The sequence below is a fragment of the Leuciscus leuciscus genome (assembly GCF_965113295.1).
Source record: "Leuciscus leuciscus genome assembly, chromosome: 8".
Classification (NCBI taxonomy): Eukaryota; Metazoa; Chordata; class Actinopteri; order Cypriniformes; family Leuciscidae; genus Leuciscus; species Leuciscus leuciscus.
In genome coordinates this window covers 15,116,074-15,139,116 of record NC_138732.1, presented here as the reverse complement: position 1 = coordinate 15,139,116, position 23,043 = coordinate 15,116,074, and the positions used below count along the sequence as shown (strand labels likewise).

Genomic DNA, 23,043 nt, shown 5'->3' with positions numbered 1-23,043 from the left:
TTAGTGGTGTCACAGTTCAGAGTCCAAAGATGAAGGTGAGTCAAAAGTTCTAATCCAAATGTATTTAAAAGAATAAACTGAGAATATCCAACATAGCGTAACAGAGCTAGTGCTCAACTCACAAACAATAGCTGACACAGGAGCTTAAGTATACAATGATAATGAAACTAAAAGACTAACAGGTGTGATGATCAATTGAAATGCCATGAAAACTTATTAGAGCAGGAAAAGTGAACAAAGACAACAGGAAATAATGAAAAGCAAACTAAAAGTCCATGAAAATATAAAAAAGAATGAACAAACAAATGACTGAATATGTGTGACAAGTGCGATGAAATGTAATGCTTTGTTTTGAAGGAATAGTTTGCCCATGCATGAATTACCACATATGAAATTTAAGAGATACAGTAGTGGCCAAAAGTGATGCCCAGAGTGGAGATTTATTTTTAATGACCCTACAAGTTAGATTAAACCAACAAAATATGAGTAAAATAAATATTTTATATATTTTAAATATTTTAAATATGAGTGCGAACAAAACACTAAACTGCTAAAGGACAAAAAACACTACTGAAGAATCACAAAAAATAGTCCTTTAAACTCACATTCTATATTCCAAGTCTTCTGAATCTATACAATAGCTTTGTATAAGAAAATTTAAATCTAAGCCGTTACTGATTGGCATATCTTCACTTCTTCTGTATGTACAGTAGTGGCCAAAAGGGATGTCCGCCCAATGAAAATCGGCATCTTCACCCTTTATTCAAATATTATTAAAAATGTGTTAAAGATTTTGTAAGCACATTGTGTAGTTGTGTTTAGAGTCAATTGTTTTATTTGTGATAATGTACTGAAACATGCCAAATTGTGTGGACATAATCTTTGGCAAGGCTAGCATACAAAGACGCTATGAACACATGCAAAAATGAGAGAGCCAACTAAATATTAATAACTGATTATGATGTATTCAATGTATGTTTTTTCCTGTGAGCTTTTTCTTTTCTGTGCTTTTTTTTTGTATAGTAGAATTAAACCTGTTACTGTAGTTACTGTAGCTGAATATGTCACTATGGCATTATGGTCAAAATATGATGAGGAAAAAAATCAAGTAACATCAATAAAGGGACATTCTTTTAAAATGGTTAAAATGGAAATCATGGATATTGACAAAACATTGAGACTGTACAAATCTCATAATGCTGGACTTAATATCTCATATTGACTTTATTCTCATAAAAGGCCTATTATGAGATTATTCACAAAACATTACAACTTTATTCTTGGACTGTTAAAAATTTACTATTTTATTGTTCTCATAATTTTGACTTAATATATTGATTTAAATCATTTTGATATTTTTATTTTCTCTCAGTGTTCTCATATTTTATTCTCAATATCAATACTTTAATTATGTAAGGTTCAAATGTTATCCTTAAACATTTTATTCCCATCAAAAGCCTTATGAGAGATTATTCTCAAAACATTGACAACTTAATGTTATGACTTTTTTTCTCATAATTTTTAAGTCATCCTCTACATTATTGCTACTTTTAATGTTACAATTTTAGTCTTAATTTTACTTTATTTTTTAAATGTAATGCATTTATTGTAAGTATTACTACTTTTAAAAACAATTAAAAAAACTATTTTAATGTTAGCATTTTATCATACAAACTTTGTGGCTTTATTCTTGTAAAATGTCTGTTATGGATTTATTTTAACGTGGCACTAAAACTCAAAAGCCATACCTTTTGTGTTTCACATAAGAAAGGGAAAAAGTACAGGGCGGAACCACTCGGGGTGGGTACATTTTTTTTTAGGTGAACCGTTCGTTTGAGCCCTTGTTATCATTTAGGACTGTCAATATAAGAAATTAATGCAAAGATCAAAGCAGAAAGACAAGATGAACTATTCAAAATACATTATTCAGTAGTGGTAGATACTGTTGAGACCACCTAGAGCAGATTTTTTTAATAATTGCCCCCATAATGGCATTGGCTGTGCTTTTTGATGTGAAAGAAAGATAAATATTTCACATGCTGGTTCAGAACGTCGCCATTAATATCACTATGGCGTCAGGACTGACCTGTGGGAATGTGTTCTGCACAAAGCACTTCCTGTGGCATTCCTCTATTTGATTTCCTGCAGTAACCTTGGCGATCGGCTCTTTTGGGCCAATTAATTCAGGTCACAGTTTCATCTTATTGGTCCATACAGCAGAGTACCCAGCACTGATGCAGCCTGAATACCAGCCAGGAAGAAATGATTCTTCGCTCCCCTGGCTCCTATTGGCGCCTGCATGCCTGACACCACTCCCAAACTGGGCAAGTCCTTGGTTTGAACCCAATCTCTGCTGTCAGACCAGAAACCTTTCAACTTCCATTTTAATTTGCCCTGTGTGTCTTTTCCCTATATAGACACATTTTAATTTGCCCTGTGTGTCTTTTCCCTATATAGAACCTCCCCCCCCCCCTTTTTTTTTAAATTCACAAGTCGATCTTTTGTAAGCTGTCTGTAAGGCTTTTCGTTTTATTTGCGTCTCATGGCAATAGGGTGTAAGAAGACTTTGGCATGTGTGTTTGTATGTGTTTGCATGAAAATGGGAAGGCTTGTGCTTCTGTGAGCAGCTTGTAGATTACAAATCAGGCCCACATCCTTTGCAGAGCTCGTGGGCCTGAGTCTGAGAACCTCATTACCTATTCAGGTCACTACAGGACAACAAAGCTGGTCTGCTCAAAATAAGCTGAATATAGCCAATGCACTAAGGGACGCTCGGCTTATTCAGGCCCTTGATTTCAGCTCCTCCAATAAAATGGCAGCTTTGATGTCAGGTAGGTAGGCCTAATGGACAACTAATGAGCCATCACATGGTGGCCAGGCATTTTGAATACATGTCTGATCTTAGGATTAAAAGGCCTGCGCGTCTCCATATTGAGATGTGTACGGCTTGAGACAATGAGATGAAAGATGAAAATGGCTGACTGTTTATGTTCAAGGCTTGATCAGCTATACATGATTTAGTGCTCAAGCTTTGCCATGTTGTTGGTGTTTTTATGCATTTCCACTACCTATTACTTGATGCTTTGGCGGGCTTGTCATATGAAAAGATCTTGTAGTGCAAGCTTTTATTTCTTTTTTTATACAAGTTGCATAATCCTCAAGGTCATGTAATGGCCTTCAATTCTTCATAAACACTGTAATTCCAGCCGTTTATGTGCCAGTCAACTTAAAGTCCTGTGTACCTGAGCACTACAAAGAATCCAGATTGGTGATTGTCGAATTCTTTTCATAGACATAGTTTTTGACGGCAAATTAATAGTTTGTTTGGAACGGAATGATTGCTTTCACTCTAACTGTTAATGTACCAGCCCTTTCATCCTGAAGACCATCATTTGTAGGCGAGCAAGAGTTGAGAGCAGAGCATATTATATTGCAATACAAATTTGTGAATTAGAGCCATTTTGAAGCAGCTCGTCTGTCGCTACTATCTGTTGTGTTATTTTGAAAGGTTATAGGGTTCATAGCACGGGCCGGGCGTGTTTTGTAACCTTTAGTCATGATGTGCCCGGCCCCTGCAGGCTGATTGCTGATGCATTAGTGCTCTCGTTTTGACTTCATCATGCAGTGTTTAGAGCGGGACACACTCACAGTTCCCTTTAAAAGCAGTTGTGACCCCTGCTTGCTATGTGCTGCTGGCTTTTCAGCTCTATCCAACACAAACAAGTTTCTATTGTTACAATTCAAAAGAGTTGATATGAAAGAGATGTGTAAAATATTGTCAGTGTTAGACTAAGCAGAAATGCCCTTGCCGCAAGGCTCTTTTCTTAATTTACTATATGCACTAAACACACACACACACACACACACACACTACTACCATTCAAAAGTTTTAGATTGTTTTTTATTTATTTATTTATATTTAAAGAAGTCCAGGAAGCTTTTGTAACATTATAAATGTCTTTACTGTCACTTTTGATCAATTTAATGCATCCTTGCTGAATAAAAGTATAAATGCATTTAATTTCTTTCTAAAAATGAGTGTATAATGTTACAAAAGCTTTCTATTTCAGATAAATGCTGTTTTTATTTTATTTTTTTACTTTGATAATAGTAATAAATGTTTCTTGAGCAGCAAAATAAGCCTATTAGAATGTTTTTTGAAGGATCGTATGACACTGAATACTGGAATAATAATGCTGAATATTCAGCTTTGCCAACACGGGAATAAATAGCATTTTTAAATATATTCAAATTGAAAAGTGTGTTCAATGTTATAACTAGTTGTCATTTAAAGGGGACCTATTATGCAAAATTGTACTTTTCACTTTTGCTTTTATATTGTTTTTGAACATATTTTTTTTTGTCCACAGTGTGCACAACCACCCTATTGTGGTAAAAATCCATCCATTCCATTTGTTATTTTCCCCCTAAATCTGAAAAAGTGTCTCAAGATGAGCCTTTCAGGAATGTGCTCCAATGATGTCACATTGGAACAGGCCCCGCCCACGACTGGCACATAATCTGCCCTATTAGCTTAGCTGTCCTCCTGACTGAGCTGTACACAGTCCACCCTGTTTATCTCCTTGCCAGAGAGAAGTTATTCAACCAAGAGCAGCGAGTGATTTTATTTTGTTGTTTGACTAACAGCATACAGTATATAGCAATAGGTGCTGTATTACGCTGATGTCACTTTAATACACAGATCTAATATTATTTATTTCCCTGCTGTTTACATTCACAGACATAACCGAATGGAGGGGTAGCTGGAAATGATACTTCTGCTTAGTTCACAGCTCGAAGTAAACTATGACATATTTTACTGAAATTGCACTCTAGCCAAGACAAAGAGGTAATTCGACTTTCATCACCATGTTAGTGGTAAGCTGTGTCATGTCATCAACCATAGGCATTTCATTTGTATATGATGGTTACTTTCTATGTATGATTACATGACAAATTGTGCACAGTTTTTAGATCAAGCGGTGACACAGCTTGCCCCACTTCCTAGACATTTTTCTCACCTCCCTCTATACTTAATGGACTCTGTAAGCATCAGTGGAGGCCTCAGATGAAACTGATTGACATTATATGACCAAGACGGTGATTCTGAAGGAGCAACTTGTCTATTAACTGATCCATTGAAGAGGCGCAGATCTGTGAAAACGTTTTGTCGCTTTGCCTTTATGAATCTGGCAACAGTGTGCTGGTGTTAGTGCTGTACTGTGTGAATATAGATGAGTCTCTGATCCCATTATCTAACCAGTTTAACTTGGAAATCCCCTTGGCTAAGTGATCGCTTTTGAAAAGTCTTTAAATATGAATGAGCTGTTTGTCTTGCTGTAGGGGTTACAGGGTGGATTAAATGATAATCAATGTTTTAATGGTGAAAGGAAATGCTGAAATTAGTCATGATGAAGAATTGATGTGGAATTATTAAAACAAGGAAAATGTATGATTGTGTAATTACAAAATGGGAAAATGGAATTGATCAATCGTTGTCTTGGTGTCATCTTTGCCTACTGCACATCAGGAATATAAAAATGTTGTTCGATTATATAAAAATCTTTATTGCACTTGAACAATTTTCTAATTCAACATCACATCTATAGTCTTACAAGTTTTTTATCTATTAACCTGATTATATTGAAGTCTCTGTGTGTTGCCTTATAGAATTTATCCGTATGTTTTGTGTTTTTATTGTGCCCTATTATAAACTGATATAGTTATTTTTTTATATATTATTATGTAAATGCCTCTTTGTGAGCTGGTGTCAATCTGACTCAAGATTACATCACACCTCCTATCAATTCACCTTCAGTTATTAAATAAAAAAAGTAATTATTAAGAACAATTATTACTATCACAGGAGCTAAATCGCAGAGGAAAATTAGAGGTCAAATTAAAACAGTTTCCTTGTGGACTATTTAAAGAAAGAGAAGAATAGATTCATAAAACTGTAAGGGACCTTTATATTCCCGGTGGAAAAATATTTCCCACACTTTGAACAAAGTTCATGAAGCTTCGATTAACTAAGGTTTCATGTTATGCCTCATCCCATTTCCTTTCACTTTTCAAGGTAGTTTGAAATCCTCTGAGGTTCTGTCTCCTTGTTAATAAAGCATATTATTGTACAATATGCTTTAATAACAAAGCCAAGGCTTCCATTCCACTGCATGTTTGATGTTTGATTGAGTCGTCTTTTTCATTTGGACTGTTTTTAAGGATTGACCTGAATGAGATGCAGTGAAATTCTCCACCAGTTTATTTTGTGTGAGGCATTTTACAGCACGGCTACTTTCCTCCTCTAAATCCCCTCCTCTCTGCTTATCCAGCCGGCTGGAAATCTTCTAAACACCAGCACAATGGGACTGCGGTGATGGCAGCCTGTTTAATAGGAGCTGATCCCCAGCTGTTTAAATATGCATTCTGTTTTACCACGGAAACTTTTCAAGCTTCTTAATTGATACTAAGACTTTTTGAAAGCAATATGGCTGCCTGGCACTGCAAGGTGATATGGACTGGAATGCCTTTGTTCTCTTTACAAATTGGTGGTCTTTAATGAGGACCACCTTGTCTTATTCCATTGTCTCTAGTACAATTAGCAACATGCTGGATTACACCACCCTAAAGATGGTTCAAGGAAACAGTGAAACAGGCCATAATGTGTTTAAAGCCCCTTTGTCAACAGTGTTCTCAAACATAAGGTTTTATTTGCTTTGTCTTTTTTATTGCCTTTGGGGTGGGGGGTTCTCTCCCTCCCCCAGGACCACCCTCCTCTTTCTGTTTGTTTCCCTATCCCTAACCCCTCTAATCCTTAACAATCTCTTCTTGTTACTTTCTATGACACTCACTGACCTGTCTTCTTCTCAGTTATTGCTTACTTTGTTTCATTGTAGTTGGTGCTGTCAAGTTTCTCCATAAGAAGTGTATTGCTGCCATACAGAATGTATTAGTCTCACTAGAAGGGTCAATATGAGTAGATGATGGAAGCGCTCTTGATAATGAAATGTGAGTGGGTAGCGTTGCAAGGACAGTAGACACATTACCCTTCTCAGCCAGCTCCATATGCACCTGCATTGTGAATAGAAATGAGATCGAATAAGTATGGACGGAGTCATAGGAGGGTGATGAGGTTTGGGGGAAAGAGACAGGCAAAATGTTGGAAAATAATTTTTGACAAATGTTCCGTAGGGAAGTCAGCATTTTGCCAGTGTTTCAAAGTGCATTTTAACCACACTGACCAAATTGTTATGAGTGAAATGAAGAAAGAATGGTTTTTATTATTTTTAATGTTATAATTATTTATAAATATTTTTTTTTATATAAATATAAAATAAAATAAAATAGAGAAAAAAACGTTGCAACTCTATATCTCAGATTTTTGCTTGATGTCTCACAATGTGACTTAAAATAAAAAATGTTATCTCACAATTGTTATTTTATAGATCCAATTCTTACTTTTATATCTCACAGTGACTACATTTCACAAATTGCCAAAAAAAATTGTTCATAATAATTGCGTGTTACTTTTTCTGGTGCAACTTTTTATCTCCAAATTGTGACTGTGTAACTCCCAATTACTTTAAATTACTTTAAATCTTGCAATTGGATTTTTTCTCACAATTGCTACTTTTTATCTCACAGTGTGACTTTATTTTAAACTTAGGCTATATCACAAGAAAAAACAATTTTAACAAAAAAAAAAAAAAAAAAAAAAGTGTATTCTCCATCTGTCTGAATGGCATCATTAATGCCCCTCACCATGTCCGCTTTGTGGAAAATAGACAATGCAATTGGTGGTTCAGCTTTGCTTGTAAATTTGAAGGCATTTAGAAAAAAGGAGCATGCGTTTGTCTGTCCCCTCAACCTTGATCAGGTCAATAAAGCTCTTGCAGTGGATGATATAAGCTCAATGATAGGCACAGAGGTAATGACAGAGCTTAGATGCAGAGTTGAAGAAAATGTATCTGACCTGATATAATAGAAAGGGAAATGAAACGGCCAAATATCACTCAATAGATGTCACCTACAGTGCTTCATTCAGATGTCCTCACCTGATGATCCATCAAACCATCACTTGTCATGTGTACGCTTTCTAACTTTTTTTTTTAATCGTCATGCACTTGAAAGTTTTTACTTCAGCTATTTGAAACTCCAAGTGCAAGAGGAAATGGCCATTTGGGTGACCTATAAATCCTTCATCGCTCACACAAGTCCAATCAATTGTCTGCAATCCACTCCAGAGAGTTAAGGTCATAAAGTTAGATGTCCCTGATGCTTCTAGCTTTGTCACACTCTGATTCTCCTGGTGCTTTTCCCCAAATTTTGGCATGCTGCCTCACTGCTTTTGGACCCTCCTTCTCTGACTCCGACTATCAAAACAACAGTCATTAGGCAAATTTGCTTTGGTGCAAGATTATGTTAATTATCGCCAAATTATCACTTCATTAAAGCGGGTAGAGATAAATTATCTTTTTGATGAAATGGTTGCAGAATGGGAAAATAATGATCCGACTAAAATAAATAAATAAATGCAGTCTTGCGCAAATGAAATAAATAACTAATCAGAGGGAGCAGGCGGCAAGCCGTTCTCTCGCTCCACAATAGGATGTGACAGAATGAGTTTTATAGAGAGCCGAGACCACCCGTTCCTTCCAGCACCCTCTGTGTACAGCGTTCTATAGTGGGACCCATACACTTTCCTAATTGAGGTATACATTAATCATTCCAAATACCAATTATAATGAAGGCCTTCATCAGCCTCGCATTGCACCCTTTGTTTCCAAAACAAAGTGTGCTGTTCCAAGGAAAGACTGTGGTATAATTTTGTAGATTGATGTCTCCATAATAATCATTATTATTGTAGGTATTATCCTCATGACAAATTTGGCTCTGCTTCTTTCGGGGCGAATGCAATTATGTTTGAATGCCAGCGCGCCTGCAAACACGGCAGTGGAGGCATTCAGACTTGTTCTGAGATGCCATAGCCTACCACCGCATTATACCTGAATGTGTGTCAGAGGAGATTATAATGCTGAAGCCAGTGCCCAAGTACAGTATTTTCTAACTCTGGTCTTAGAATGGTGGAAAGATTGGATTGCCATGGCAACGTCAGCAGGGCACCTCATTCCCTGTTGCTGGCCTGTGGTTGGTGGCACATAAAAACAGATGGAATGGGTTTGGCTCAGAGAGCATATGCTCGGATTGGTGTCTATGCCTGTGTTTGGCTTTTGTCCTTAATCTAGGGAGGCCTGAACAGTTCATTGTATCCAGGTACAATTAGTACTCTTACTGTATTTATTGTATGTTTTTATTTTGATATATTTATTTATTTGTTAACCTTACTAGTCTAGTGAGTTACAGTATAACCTTACTACTAGTGAGTTCTTCCATTACCTCTTTATTGGGATCCTGTTGGAATAGAGACAGTCCACAAATCCTGCTGTAGGTTTACATGCTGTTCAAAAGTTCAATTTTATTTGTCTACTTTTTAAAAATACAATGAGATTAGAAATTTTCAGCGGCCATTACTCCAAGTATCAGTGTCACATGATCCTTCAGAACATTCTAAATATTACTGAATTATGAATAAACATTGAATAAAAAGTTTTAAAAAGCATTTATTTACAACATAAAAGTCTTTTGATTAATTTAATGCATTCTTGCTGAATAAAAGTGATTTCTTCCTGACTCTTTTAAACGGTAGTGTAAATATAACCAACAATTGCATAAATGAAAATGTTTGACATCCTTTTGAAAAAGCATCTCAGAGAAATTAAGTTTGCCCTTTTCACTGCATCTGTCTGGCTTTGTTTGATCTCTTTTCCCATTGATATGACCACAGTACATTATAATTATGTTTGATTATGTTATTGTGCAAGACATTTGGCGGCAAATTTACAACATGAAGTTTGATTTAGCTCACCTTCTGTCTGTTAAATCATGATTATGTTTGCCAGCGCTGCGTACGTGTTCACTTGCACAAAGCTTTTTCTCAGGCCAGTGCTCCATTTTCTTAGACATGACAGCATCTTAAATCTAGATTTCAGAGTGCAGAAAGATGAAATAAACTGTTGCCTTTGGCTGAGCTGAATCCAATGCTTTTGCATTTAGATCTCTGTGACTTCATGGCTTTTTGCTTTTCCTTTCCCTTCACTTATCTTTTCTCTTTCAGCCAAGCAAGGAAATTGCTCCTCTCAATCGGCTGCTGTAGTAGCCCAGTGCTCCTCTGTCTGAGCAAACTGAAACACATAATCCCCTCAGGCTCCACTGTAATGGCACTGCAGCATTGCACTGAAACTCACTCACTCATTGGTTACGTCATCAGAATATAGGTATGTCTTCCTGTTCATTTCAAATTAGTCGGATAAGGTTTGGAAGGACATTCAGCAGGCATAGGGCAACCTCTTCTAGAGCCTCTCCACTGTAGTTATTTACCATCGTCATGAAGGCAATTTTAGGGACCTTATATATCTCCAAGTTAAGTGATCTGAATAAAGGCGCGATAGCAGCAGAGCATTATTGTGATTTCAGTAGCTCTACAGTTGCCACTTCCCACAAACTGTAGATTGAACCTGCGACCTTTGTGTTGGCGGTTGAGATGTTTTGAATTTAGCATATGATTTGGCCACCGTGATTAAATAAACACCGTAGAGTGGGCTCTCAGTCATTGTGAACTAAAGGCAGACTCCATACCCTACAAGGTTATGGAAATGTCCCGGTGGTGAAGTTGTTTACGGATTATAGACCTTTGTGGTTGTTCTGCTAGACAGCCAGTGCTGAAATATTAGACATAGCACAAATAAACATCAGTCTAATGGGAGACTATATTTTCCATGTACAAGTCAACAACAGTACAGCTATAAATGTGATCTACTGTATAATTTGCAACTATCTCCTTTCTTTTTAATACAGCTCTACCTCTGATGATCTTCCCAAGTCAGGCTCAAGAGACACAAAATCCAATTTAGTCCTCCCGCTGTACTCCGTACACCTGTCCTCTGAGCTCTGGGCTCATTTTCAGCTTTTTGTTTCCACCTTTAATTAACAACTGAGAAAACAATGGTAACATGCACCACTAAATAGTGCAATGTCACACAGTTCAGCGGAGACTTCTGTCGACCACAATATTACTCTCAAATGGAATTAATCCCATTCTGGCTCACTCGCTTGCAAAGTACACTAATACGCTGTGTTATATTATTCATTTATTCATGTGGGTTACCATGGAAATATATTCCTTTTGTTAATTGTCAGTGATTTTGTGTTTACAGTTGCTTTTAATGCATGTTGATTTCAACGGCAGATATTTTGTGCCAACAAAAGGCATACCATATTACTTTAGTCGTGTGATTTGCTACTGGGGGCATTAAGTGCTTGTTAACAGGTGCATGTTATTGTCTCGTGTTCTCTGGCATCCACAATTTGTGTCCTTTAATTGCATGCACTTGGTTTTGGTTTTCGCACTTAAGGAATGTCTGATTGGGTGTTGATTAGAGAACGAGTTCTCCATATCCACATGAATGGTGTTTAGATGCCACAGTGAGTGGAAAGATTCAGTTTGTGAAAAAGGGCCTGTGATTCAGGGTGAATGGTATTTCAAAATGGTATTTCATTGAAATGCATAATCTGTAGGATTCAAAGACATCTTAATATAGATTTGGACACATGTATGATATTGTTCAGTCTCCTCTATGACACAGGGAAATTGTGAGGATGGGGAAAACATGCAATCTGAGATGAGATGGCAAAGTTCCTTTCATTCTGGTCTTTTCTTTCAATCGTTTTGCTCAGTAACATGAATGAGTTTGGTGAGCTGTCTTCTAGGTAAAGATTAGATGTCAAATACATATTCCCATATAGTTAAATGTTTCTTGTCTTTACAAATTGGCCAAAAGTTTCCCACTATATTTACTTGGTTATTTTGCTGTGCCATGATCAGTACACGGTGATGTCACATCACATTACTTAGCAACATAATCTGCATTTGTTTTATTTAATCCAAAACCAACATGCCAACGTGAGCTGGGCTTCAATGCAAACTGCTTCCTATTGATACTGAACATGTTCTTTGGATGTGAAAAGCTTAAGCACGGCTAAAAGGGAAAAAATCCCACATTTGAGGATGGATCCAGAAAAATAATTAGAAAACTAACTGGACAGAACATAAAAATGTTAGTGGGCAAGCTAGTGTATCATCTGTTTACTGTTTAAATCAGAGAAGCTGTTTGTTTGACAATGTCAAAATATTCTGTATCCCTGTAGCTTCATTCAGCTCTCCTACAGATGGATTTTTCTCTTTGAGCTTCCTGCCTTATCTGTAACAGTTCAACATTATGATAAAAACTTTGGCTGCACAGAGCAGAAAGCTTTTCCCTCTGGTGTGAGACTCCAAGATGTTGAGGAAGAACACAGTGAGTTCACTCTCCTCAGGGCAACAGGGTCACCACAGGGAGATTTTTCCAAAATATTGAAATATTTGCTCAGTACGTTGTGTGTTTTCTTTTTGCCTTCCACAAAATGAATGCCCTGGGAGAAAATCATTTTTCATTATATCATGCATAACCATTGTAATCTTGATCAAAATGACCAAATGAGTGCTTTGAGCTCTCTCATCATGAGGTTTTTAAAAGTCATTGTAGTGTGGAGAGAACATTCACAGCATTGTCTGTTTTAATGAATAAATGCAATCAATGTCTGTGTTCTAAAACCTAGTGACATGTAATTTGTGAATTGTGGAATTACAGGGTGCAATACAATGAGCTCCATTAAAAAAACATTAAAGATGGTGGACAAGTTGAGAGAAATGTTCATTTTAAATATTCTTATATTTCATTCAGTAATGAGAAGTATTTATAAGATGCGTCTTTTTATCCTTTGAATTAGGCAGTCCCAAAACGCATTGCATTGAATTCCATAAAAAATATTTATGTGGATGATTTGAGAAAAAAATATTCTTTGTGAACATATTTAAGTTGAACTAAAATTGACTACCCAGTATTTGTTTGTTTTATATTTCTATGCTTAGAGAATCACGCTGTTAGCATAGCAACGGGTTAACTTCAAATTTGATTGTTCTCGAAACTTGATTGATCTCCTGCTCGCATTTGGAATGGCAAAATTGTATATGACCATAATTTTGGAACATAAAAATTACAGTTTAATTTGTATGAATAATCTGTTATGCATATTGTTTATTCAACCAAAGAGTGTTGCAATGCAAAATAAATGTAGTTTTTTCAGATGCAAGTATGATGATGATGATTTGATCTAGTCTCAGAAGGAGTGAATACTAATCATTCCTTAGATAAGCTATCCCTGGAGTTCAGCCATTAACACATGCTCCAACACCCTGCCAAAAAACCTTGCCTGCCATCCAAATCTCCCCAACCCAGTGCTGTTCACCTCCGTATTGTATCACGTACACCCTGGGCTCGTCCTAACCTTGGGCCAACTCAAAACCCCGGTCCCCTTGTATGAATGTGGTAATTAATGAGAAGCATAACCAAGCAGTGTGAATTATGTTGGCTTTGGTGCCAGTTCTATGGCACACAGATGTGTACTAAACCTTGCCTAAAATAAGACCTCTTCCTCGAACATAGAGCGAAAAGCTATTAATACAAGTCATCACGATTGTAATGACTCATTTGCACAAAAGAGGAAGAATGGTAATCTAAACACACTAAGAGTTGAAGCTGACAATGAACTGAATGTTCAAATGTTCAGTTAATGCATCACATTTTTGGGTACTCTTGTTTTTGCGGTGAATGGTGCCTCCCAAGACAACTCATAATAAATAATCTTTAAATTTTAAATTTTTAAATACTTTATCTTGGATAAATATAGACAAAAGAAATCCCTCAAGATAACAATTGTTTTAGAATAAACGGGATACATAGTCTTGCAAAAGGGTCAAAACTATTTCGAAAATTATATTATATTATATTACTTTTTTGATAGATTTGTGAATTGATTTGAGATCTTTATTAAATCATTTGAAACATTTTTGAGGGGTACAATGTGAAACAAATGATAGGATATTTTGGAAATAAGATTTACAGTTAAAGAATAAAAGCAAAAGAAAGTTATATTGCAGATACTCATTGAATATGTCCTCTCTGTTAGCACACAGCAGCATTATATGTATGGAGACAAGTTAAATGACAAGCCTATGTGATTTTTTTTCTTGCTAGCCCTTGCACATTTCTGATCTTGCTTGAGAGTGCAATCCATCTTGTCGAATTACAGTAATGTTGGAAGAATAGTCCCAATAATTTTTCAGCCCTTTCCATTGTCACTTTTGGGTTTGTATAAAAGGAGGTTGGCAGAGGAAGAAATGAACATAAAAACGTTGCTTTAAACTGGTAAGATGGAAAGATCTCACAGGATCATTCGATCCCCGTCAATACAAAAGCCTCAGGTGCTCTTGTTCTTTAAGTGTGTGTTTCTTCTTCTGTGCATAAGACAGTCTGGCATATCTGCCATCTAGTCTTTTGCTGCGGGGAGGATGTAGTCACCTCTCATTCTCTCATATTCCTTTCAGATTATACCAAGCGTCTGACATATGCTGCCAGACTATTTCCCTGACATGCAGAAAGTTTAGGTCAACTAATCAACCTCTCCATACTGTACGCCTGCCTTACTAGCACAAGAGATCCTTCACCCCGATTGGTGTGGTGGATAATGCAGACTGCAAAAGGCCAGACTTTAATTTCAAACTCTTCTATCGGCTCTTTTGTCCTCTCGAGAGGGGGCATTGACAGCTGTTTCCTTGGATCTTTGGCCCATGTCCGACATGCCCTGGACTGAGAGGGGTGGCTCGGGTCAGACAGCGAGTGCGTCAGCTCAAGACTGGCTTCTCTAAAGGCCACTTTCCTCAGACAGTCAAGCCAGAGGGAGTCACAGCTATCAGGGAATCAGGCGTGGTTATGATATCATCTGTCTGCCTTTAGCCCAATTACTGTGTGGTGGCTTCCTCCCGGTGCCACTATGAATCTGGGCAGCCGGCAGTAAACACAAAACACTGTGTCATTTCTCATTTGCAGGGCTGATTAGGGTTATATTGTGGGGACTACATACAGATGAGGCAGTGTTTGTCAGATTTGTAATGGTGGGTGAGAAATGGAAGGTCTAATCAACCTTGTGACTGACTGTAATGATCGACCTCAGGTCCTGTTCGTGTATAAACAAAGTGCAAATTCTTCTGTGATGCTTCTCTTAATGATGTGCCTGAGCATTTATCCTCGCTAGAATAACTTCTCACTTCTTTGCATTGCTACAATTTAGTACATATCCCTATACAGGGCCGGCGCCAAGGGTGGGGGGCATTTGTGGGGCATTCGTGGGCTGTTCACTTGCCAAAGCCGTAGAAAGTAAAAAAAAAAAAAAAGTAAAAAAATTCCAAAGCCTGACATTAGAAAGTTTTAATAGATGGAAGGATGACCTTAAGTTTAAGTTTTAAGTTTGCCACCTATTAAAATGTGGTTATCTTTGGTTTATTTTTTTTGTTTAATTTACTTTACGTATTTCACTATATTTATTGATTAAACATTTTTAGACCAAATTAGAAGAACACTTAATTTTCCAGAATGTGTTGAATTCATCGTCCTGTCATTCTAGTGTGTTGTGACCAATTCAATTCAAATTCTATCTCATGAATTGAAAGTGAGCTAGTTCCTTAGTTCTGACTTTTCAGAAAAGTCAGTATTTGTGCTGAGTTGGCTCTATGTTGCTCTATGACTTTCAGTGGACCATTTGAGATGGACCTACAGGGGTCTACGGACACCATTTAGCAAAATTCTGGTATATAATGTTGCTTGTGGTAAGACAAGTTATAAATTCAGTCTTGCCAAAAAAAACTCAAAACAGTGTATTTCAATACAGTGTGTAGATATTTTTTTGGCACTGGATTTTCAAGCCTAGCTACATTTTAGCAATTGATTGAATTAGTACTGGCCACATTATATGGGTACATCTCCTGGCAGACCATCTTTTCCTTCCATACACTTTGAACTCATTGTTTTGCAACTTGTAAATCCATAACCCTATTCTCTATTGTAATGAACTCTGACTTCCTGCAATTCACACTCCCGGATCCATCCTTTGAAGAATGTCAGAGTTATTAGATGAGTACAGGGAAGAGAATAGGAGGCACTTAACATGAAGAGTTTTCAGAGCCAAGAAATCCGATTCCTTATTGTGGCTAAGTCTAGGTTCCCGCTTTGTGCAGGTGCAGGTTCTTTCCTCGTCGAGACGCTCTGCAAGGCCAAGCCAGCACATACCTCTGTGAGTCAGACAATAGATCACATCACACAAAGGGTCACCTCTGCTTCTTTAGGCCTTTGATTTGTGTCCTCATTGACATCACACATGGCTTCTCAGTTCTTTGTTAATACCGCAATTCCCAGTGTTCTTCACTTTCAAATGAGTCTGACCTTCCAGCACAGAGGCAGTCCTCCTCTAGCCTACTGTGCACCCCAGGCATCCCTGCACCTCATGCAGATGGGCTGTATGGCTGCATGCAGACAGGCTCTGTGTTGGCTTCAGGTCGATCCGATTACTCTCCTGTGGTGAGGATAATGGCCTTGCCTGAAGGTGTGGATCTTTAGGAGAGGCCATTATCTGCCCGACAAGTCCTCCTTGGTCTTCTGCACAAGGCTATAGTGTCTGGGCCAGAAAGGTAGCCAGTCGCAGTAGCACATCAGTATATCACATGCACTTGACAAAATGACAACATCCTATAATGCTGATGGTAAATAATGTGACATTGTTTTAATGGAGCATAAAGTGTTGCAGAGAGAGAGCCAGCCATTGATTGTAATATAGTATGTCCTTCTCTAGCCAGTCTTAAAGGGGTAGTTCACCTAAAAATATAAAAAGTTCTGTCATTGTTTACTCTCATTTTAAACCCTTTTAGTATTTATAAGGCCTCTAAGGCATTTAGTCTTTTTTTAGTTGGAACACACATGGCTGTTCTAGTCTATACCATGCAAGTAATAGGGGTCCCTGGTCGAGCTTAAAAGATAACAGAAATACACCAGAAAAGTCATCCATATAATTTTAGTCTTGTGAAGAGGTACAGTGAAGACATATTAAAAGAATGGGCCAGAATGTAAGTATTAAAATCTCCCTCTCAACAAATATTTCAATGTATTATTATTTTTTAATTTTTTTTTATTTTTATTTTTTGTATCTTTCCCACACAAAGCTATATTCAGAAGATTTGCTTCAGAACAGTAATTCACTTAGATCACTTTTATGGTGCTTATTTTTTATACATTTAGGTACTTGACAGCCTCGGTTTTCATTCACTTTTAATTGTAAACTGTATAATTGGTAATCTGCAATTGTTGCCATGAAGAGATATTTCTACCTCATGCAACTCTTAAATTGTGTTTTGTTGGTCTAACCTTATTAAGGTTATTAATCAATGATGTTAACCTAAAAAAGGTCTTAGCTGGTAACATTTTAATATATTTATTTCATTCAAGAATGTTTATTTATTAATTTATCAATGCATGGAAAAGATCAACAATCTTTTTTAATTTTTTTATTCTCCTCTTGTTTCACAATTTGGAATGACTCGAGGGTGAGTAAATGATGGCAGAATTTACATTTTTGGGTTAATGTTCCTTTAAGACTTGTCTTACTGTGCTGCTAGTACACCCGCTGTGGCCCAGTCCTTATTTGCAACTCTATGCCATGATGTGTTCCACAATTAGCATCCAAATTAAGAGTATAAAGAAGGAACATTGGCCCTGAGATTTATTGCCCTGTCCCAAAATGCACTCCCACAAAGGGCACAGCAGGGTGACTGGGTTTTAGCCCAGTACTGACAGCCCAAGTGCTTTTTGTCCCCAATAAAGGGTATGTCTAAATTATTAAGCACAGCAGTTGGTTTTTTATATACTTTTTTAAACATAAATAATGAAAAAAAAGAAAAAAAAACTTTTAGTCTTGTAAATTTAAATGTTAAAGACAAATATTTGCAAAAAAATAAATAAAAATTCTCAAGAAATTTCAGTTTGCCCTCCAGCCATTGCTTGGTGGGCACGGGATACAGACCTGGTCCCAGAGGTTGGCCTGAATGAACAGTGGGTCACAATGAGCCCTTTCCCCGCTGCTGGAGCAGCTGCAGTCCTTTGATAGAATGAGGTCAATTCAAGAATGGAGATGGCTGGAACTGATTGAGGGGCCTATTCAAAGAAATAAGGTACAAACTGTTTTGTATTGGTGAAAAAAGAGTGGCACACCCCCTCCCCCCCTTCCCCTTCCCCTCCTCCCACTTTTATTGCTTTGCTTGTCGGTGTCAGGAATAAATCATTTAAATTGTTCTCTGATTCCCCCTCCTACCATTTGGCAAAATGATAATTGAAACATTAATAGGACATTAATAGGATGTGTGTCCCGGTAACCTTTGAGATAAATCTCTGTATAATAGGATGAATTCACCCTGACCAACAGGAATCTAGAGTAATTAAACATGAGGTGACGAGGCTCATTTGGGCATGTCTTATAATTCATTTGTAGCTCAGAGCAGTGTGCGCTGCGATTGGAACAGATTTAGTAGTCAGAGGAAGAACTCATTTGTTGGTCATTACACCGAGTTTGTTTGCAGTACTAATGATGGGGACTACAAGCCTTTTTGAATTAGATGTGTAGAAGTGTAGTGTCCTATTAGCGACCCTACTTCTGAACACCCATTAAAACAACATAATACAGGGCAGTGCAGTCAGTCCAATGCATGTTTGAATTGTGTGGTCCAGGTCCTGCTTAAAATTTGTAACGATGAGCCCCTTTCTCTGTCATTTTGTCTTTTGTCAGATTTTATTTTGACAGATAAGTAGCATAGCATTGCACTGGGTATGAATCCAAGTAGTGATGTACTTGGCCAGAATTGCGTGCATCATCCACTTCAGCAAATTAGAACGACCACCGATTTGAAATTGACACTCCTCAGTTGGATGATTCTCAAACGGCTGCTTTGTTTGGCAGCATTAGGTGTATTTTCTGCTGTCGTTTGTAATTTTTGCAATTAGTCAGAATCAGGATATCTAAAAAGGATGTTGCAGAATGATTTTGCAGGGAAGCATTCAGATTGGACCTCAGCGAAAACTAATTTTCATTTGATTGTCATCACAGCAGCCGCCATTGCCACACGCATTAGCATTTTACTTTCGGGGAAAATTAACAGTAGATATTCATATCACATTATAGATTTTAATGAATTATGGCAAGACAAAGGATCGCTTAAGAAAGGATAATTGCTGTATGCTGAACTCGGGTTGCGCTCATTACTTTTCAACAATGCCGTCTCACTCTTTTCCTCTCCAGTCGAGACGGATCTATTCCATTATGAGCCATTTGATGGCAAATTAAAAAGAGTGTGATGGAAACATGCAGAACTGATGAATTTAGACAAGGAGACAAAGTGGAGAACATTTAATAGTTTAATAATAAGCTGCAGTATACATTCAGTGATAATTCTGTTTTTCATGTTGCCAGAAGCTGTTTGGTGAGACCAGCAAAAACATTCAGCTACTAGATCTATATCTTTTTCACACATTGCTGCTGTTTGTACTTTCCACATTATAAAAAGAATATTGCAAAGAAACTGATTTTGCAATTTCTCTCCGTCCGCCGCTATGGTAATTCCACCAAATCAGGTGTTTTTTTCTCCTGCAGTAAAACAAACTTGTTTGTTTGGGCTTGGTACAGCGTTCTTAAATGATCTGGAAAAATGGAGGGCTGTACTCGATGATAGATAGCAAAGCAAGTCTGTCTCAGAGCATCTAGGTTTGCTTTACATGGAACTTACTTCCATTTAGCGCCTCTCAAACACTTCAGAAATGAGTGGAACCACTTCCAGTGACTCAAAATGGTAGTTTTACTCTTACCCTTACTTGAGTATTAAGATTAAACAACAACCTGTTATCTTGAAAGTTTAATGTTTGCTGCAATTTTTTGGTTTCTTTTGCTATCTCACTCTAAGCTCATTGTACTGACACACAACTGTTGGTGTTGATTTTTTTTTTTTTTTTTTTTTGTCTTTTGTCTTTTTTTTTTTTGCCCACACAGAAACTTGATGGCACGAAAACTGACCAATAAGAAACTCTTTTACAACAAGGTAGACTGCAATCAACAGTTGCCAGGGGTAACACAGTCAACAAAAATTCAAGATCAATTGAAAATGTAAAAAAAAAAAGGATAAAAGAAGAAATAACAAAGTCAATAAAAAGGGGACAAATAAAGAAAAAAGCCAGTTAATTTCAAGTATAACTTACTGATAAAATAACTACACAGCATTAAATATTCTCATTATACATTTTAAATTATTTATAAAATATATTTTGGCATATATGTTGTTTTTTTTTCCTTTTTGTCTTTGTGTACAAACGCTACTGTAGCTTTAGTTGAACACCAATGTTTATTTTAATTTTTTTTTACTTTCGCAACAAAACATTAAAGGGATTGTCACATAACAACAGATTATTAAAAATGATAGTATTAAACCCTAAACAGAGTTCCACATAGCAAGACGTAAGTGACGACCCCTTCTATCCTAGCCCCATAGTCAAAATCCAAAAAAGTACAAGACCAGAGCACGAAGTTCTAGTAAACTGCGCTCCACTGGCTACAATCAGGAAAGGGCACAGGAGATTTCAAAAGCAACAAGTCTTATCTTTTTTTTTCTTGTTTTTGTCCATATATATATATATATATATATATATATATATATATATATATATATATATATATGTGGCTGTAAGTCTGGGGGATCGGTCTCTCCCTATTCCAGTTTTTCGGTGAGCTTGAGCTGATAGCGCAAGTTCATTTAGCTCCATCAGAGATAAAAAATAAGCAGTGTAATGACCTCATGGTTTGCTGACATTGGAATATCTTGAGGGAAACAGAGAAGGGTTGTCTTATCAGACCAGTGAGAAGCCACTGAAATGAAATGAAATCTGAGGAAGTGTTCCTGTGCGCTCTCCCGCAATTGTGGACGGCTTATGTCATATGGGAAGAGTCTCGCTAATCTGTAGCGTCAGAGAGACCCACGTCCTCTTCGGGAACAGTGAGCGGTTTGGCAGCTGAAGCAAAAACTGCATACCAAAGAAGGCATTAGAAGAAAGTTAGAAGTCTCTTTCGAGTCTACAAGGCATGACTTTACTCAGGTGTCACTGGCGGTGCCCTGGAAGGTCTTTCTCCTCTAAGGGCAAGACGTGAGGGCAGGGTGGAGCGTGTCACGCAGCACACAGTAACCAGCCTGTCCACTGCAGATAGACGATTGCGACGAACGTACAAGCATTGTTGTTACTACCAAGCCACGATGACAGTCTGAGCTCGCAGACACATTTTCAACTTAGTTTGTTCGGTCTCTGGAGAATACATTGTGCTGCACATGTGTCTCACCCTTCTTTCCCCAGGCCCGTTCGGCTTAACGCTCGCAAAAGCACACAAATATACACACACGCACACGTCGGCACACACTCGTAGTAGCGTATGCGTTCTGTGTACACGTGGGAGCCGGTTAAAGCACGATGTCCTTCAGCCGCTTGCTGCCGGGGGACTCCTTCTCACGGCCGTCCTGCAAGAGTGTGTTGATCTCCCGCATAGCCGGCTCACTGTCCTTCCCCTCCGGCTGCCGCAGCAGGCTGTGGTTGGCTATGCGCTCTACGTCCCGGCATTTCAGTGTGTTGTAAGCGGAGGGTGGTTTGGACTGGGGGCTCTTCAGGTGCACTGGGGAGGTGATGGGGCTAACGGCCTCTCTGCCATTTCCGGCCTCGCGAACTGTGCCGTTGGTCTTGGGGCTGCAGACGGCCGGCTCTGCCGTTTGCCGCCTGCCCCTCTGTTCAGCCCGCTCCTCGTCCGGCCCATCTTTGCCAAAGGTGGCAAAAGTCCTTTTAGTGGTGCCACAGTCCTCGTAATGAGGTACGTCCACGGTTGTGGCCTCGATGGACAGAGCGATGACATTGCGGCCGTGTTCAGGAGACTTCACTTTCGCTGGCATCGGCACCCGGGGCATCCAGCAGCGATCCGAGTGGCCAAGGATACGACATTCGTCTTGGCAGTGGAACCCCTCTGACTGATCTGCACAAAAAGAGAGAGAAAGAGAGGAGGAGTTAGTTTTGTTGTCTAAACCAGGGCTTTTAAAACTGCATGCAATCACTTGGCTGCAGCTAAATTTGTGTTTCAGTAAATGACACACACACACACACACACACACACACACACACACACACACACACACACACACACACAAAAGCAGTTTAGTCTAGGGCTGCACGATATACCAACATTAAATAGAAATCGCGATATTGCTTATGATTTACATTTCCTAAATGCTGTGATTTAATTGTATAAGTATTTGTGCTAGTTGCGTGTTATATAGTGAAGCGTTGGCGTGCAACTTGTAAAAACAATGTTTTCTGTGTCTCAGAGGGGCTCATTTCATTATTAAGCTGCTTGGTGCACATTATTAACGAAACTCGTTCGCATTACACCAGAGAATTCAATTGTCACAAAAGGCTGTTTCAGGTCTGTTCATCTGTTCAACTTAGCGCTGTTATCTTTAAGAGACATGGTTGTAAGAGTGTGTTCTTTGCGTTCCCCTATGTGCATTTGGCTACCTACCAACACAAGAAAAATATGTCTGTAAAAAGCATTTTACATGTACACACAGAACGAACATGAGAGCTTTTTCTGCGCTAAACACCCCAACGAGTTTAACACTCGCAGCGCAGATCACAGTTCATATCCAGACCAGAGCGAGCGTGTTTCAAAATGCTATGGACATATTTCATCTAATCTAATGCTCCAAACGTGAACCAGTGGCGTGTATGATGGATTATTCACATAAACAGTACTTTGTTGTCATGGGTTTATTTTTTAACCCCCATAGTTCACTTAAAAGTATTTTGGTGCATCTTGAGATAGATGCTTGTCTAGGCGGGTCCTGGAATGGAAATGTTTGGCAACCCCTGGTCTAAACTGTGCTGTTTGCACAGATTCTGCTTATTTGGGGTTTCTTTCATGGATTTCAGG

At 38.1% G+C, this 23,043-nt stretch overlaps 1 protein-coding gene and 1 long non-coding RNA gene across 5 annotated transcripts in view; both read right to left on the bottom strand.

Annotated features, from left to right (window-relative positions):
* The window catches only part of LOC309504937, a 414,587-nt gene that overhangs the window by 98,825 nt on the left and 292,719 nt on the right, over positions 1–23,043 (bottom strand). The window lies entirely within an intron of this gene.
* The window catches only part of pcdh19 (protocadherin 19), a 58,433-nt gene continuing 54,820 nt past the window's right edge, over positions 19,431–23,043 (bottom strand). For all 4 annotated transcript variants that reach the window (XM_082178193.1, XM_082178194.1, XM_082178191.1 and 1 more), the window contains exon 5: positions 19,431–22,089. In XM_082178193.1, the coding sequence (XP_082034319.1) occupies positions 21,530–22,089 (560 nt within the window). In that variant the 3' untranslated portion in view covers positions 19,431–21,529. The remainder of the gene's footprint in view (positions 22,090–23,043) is intronic.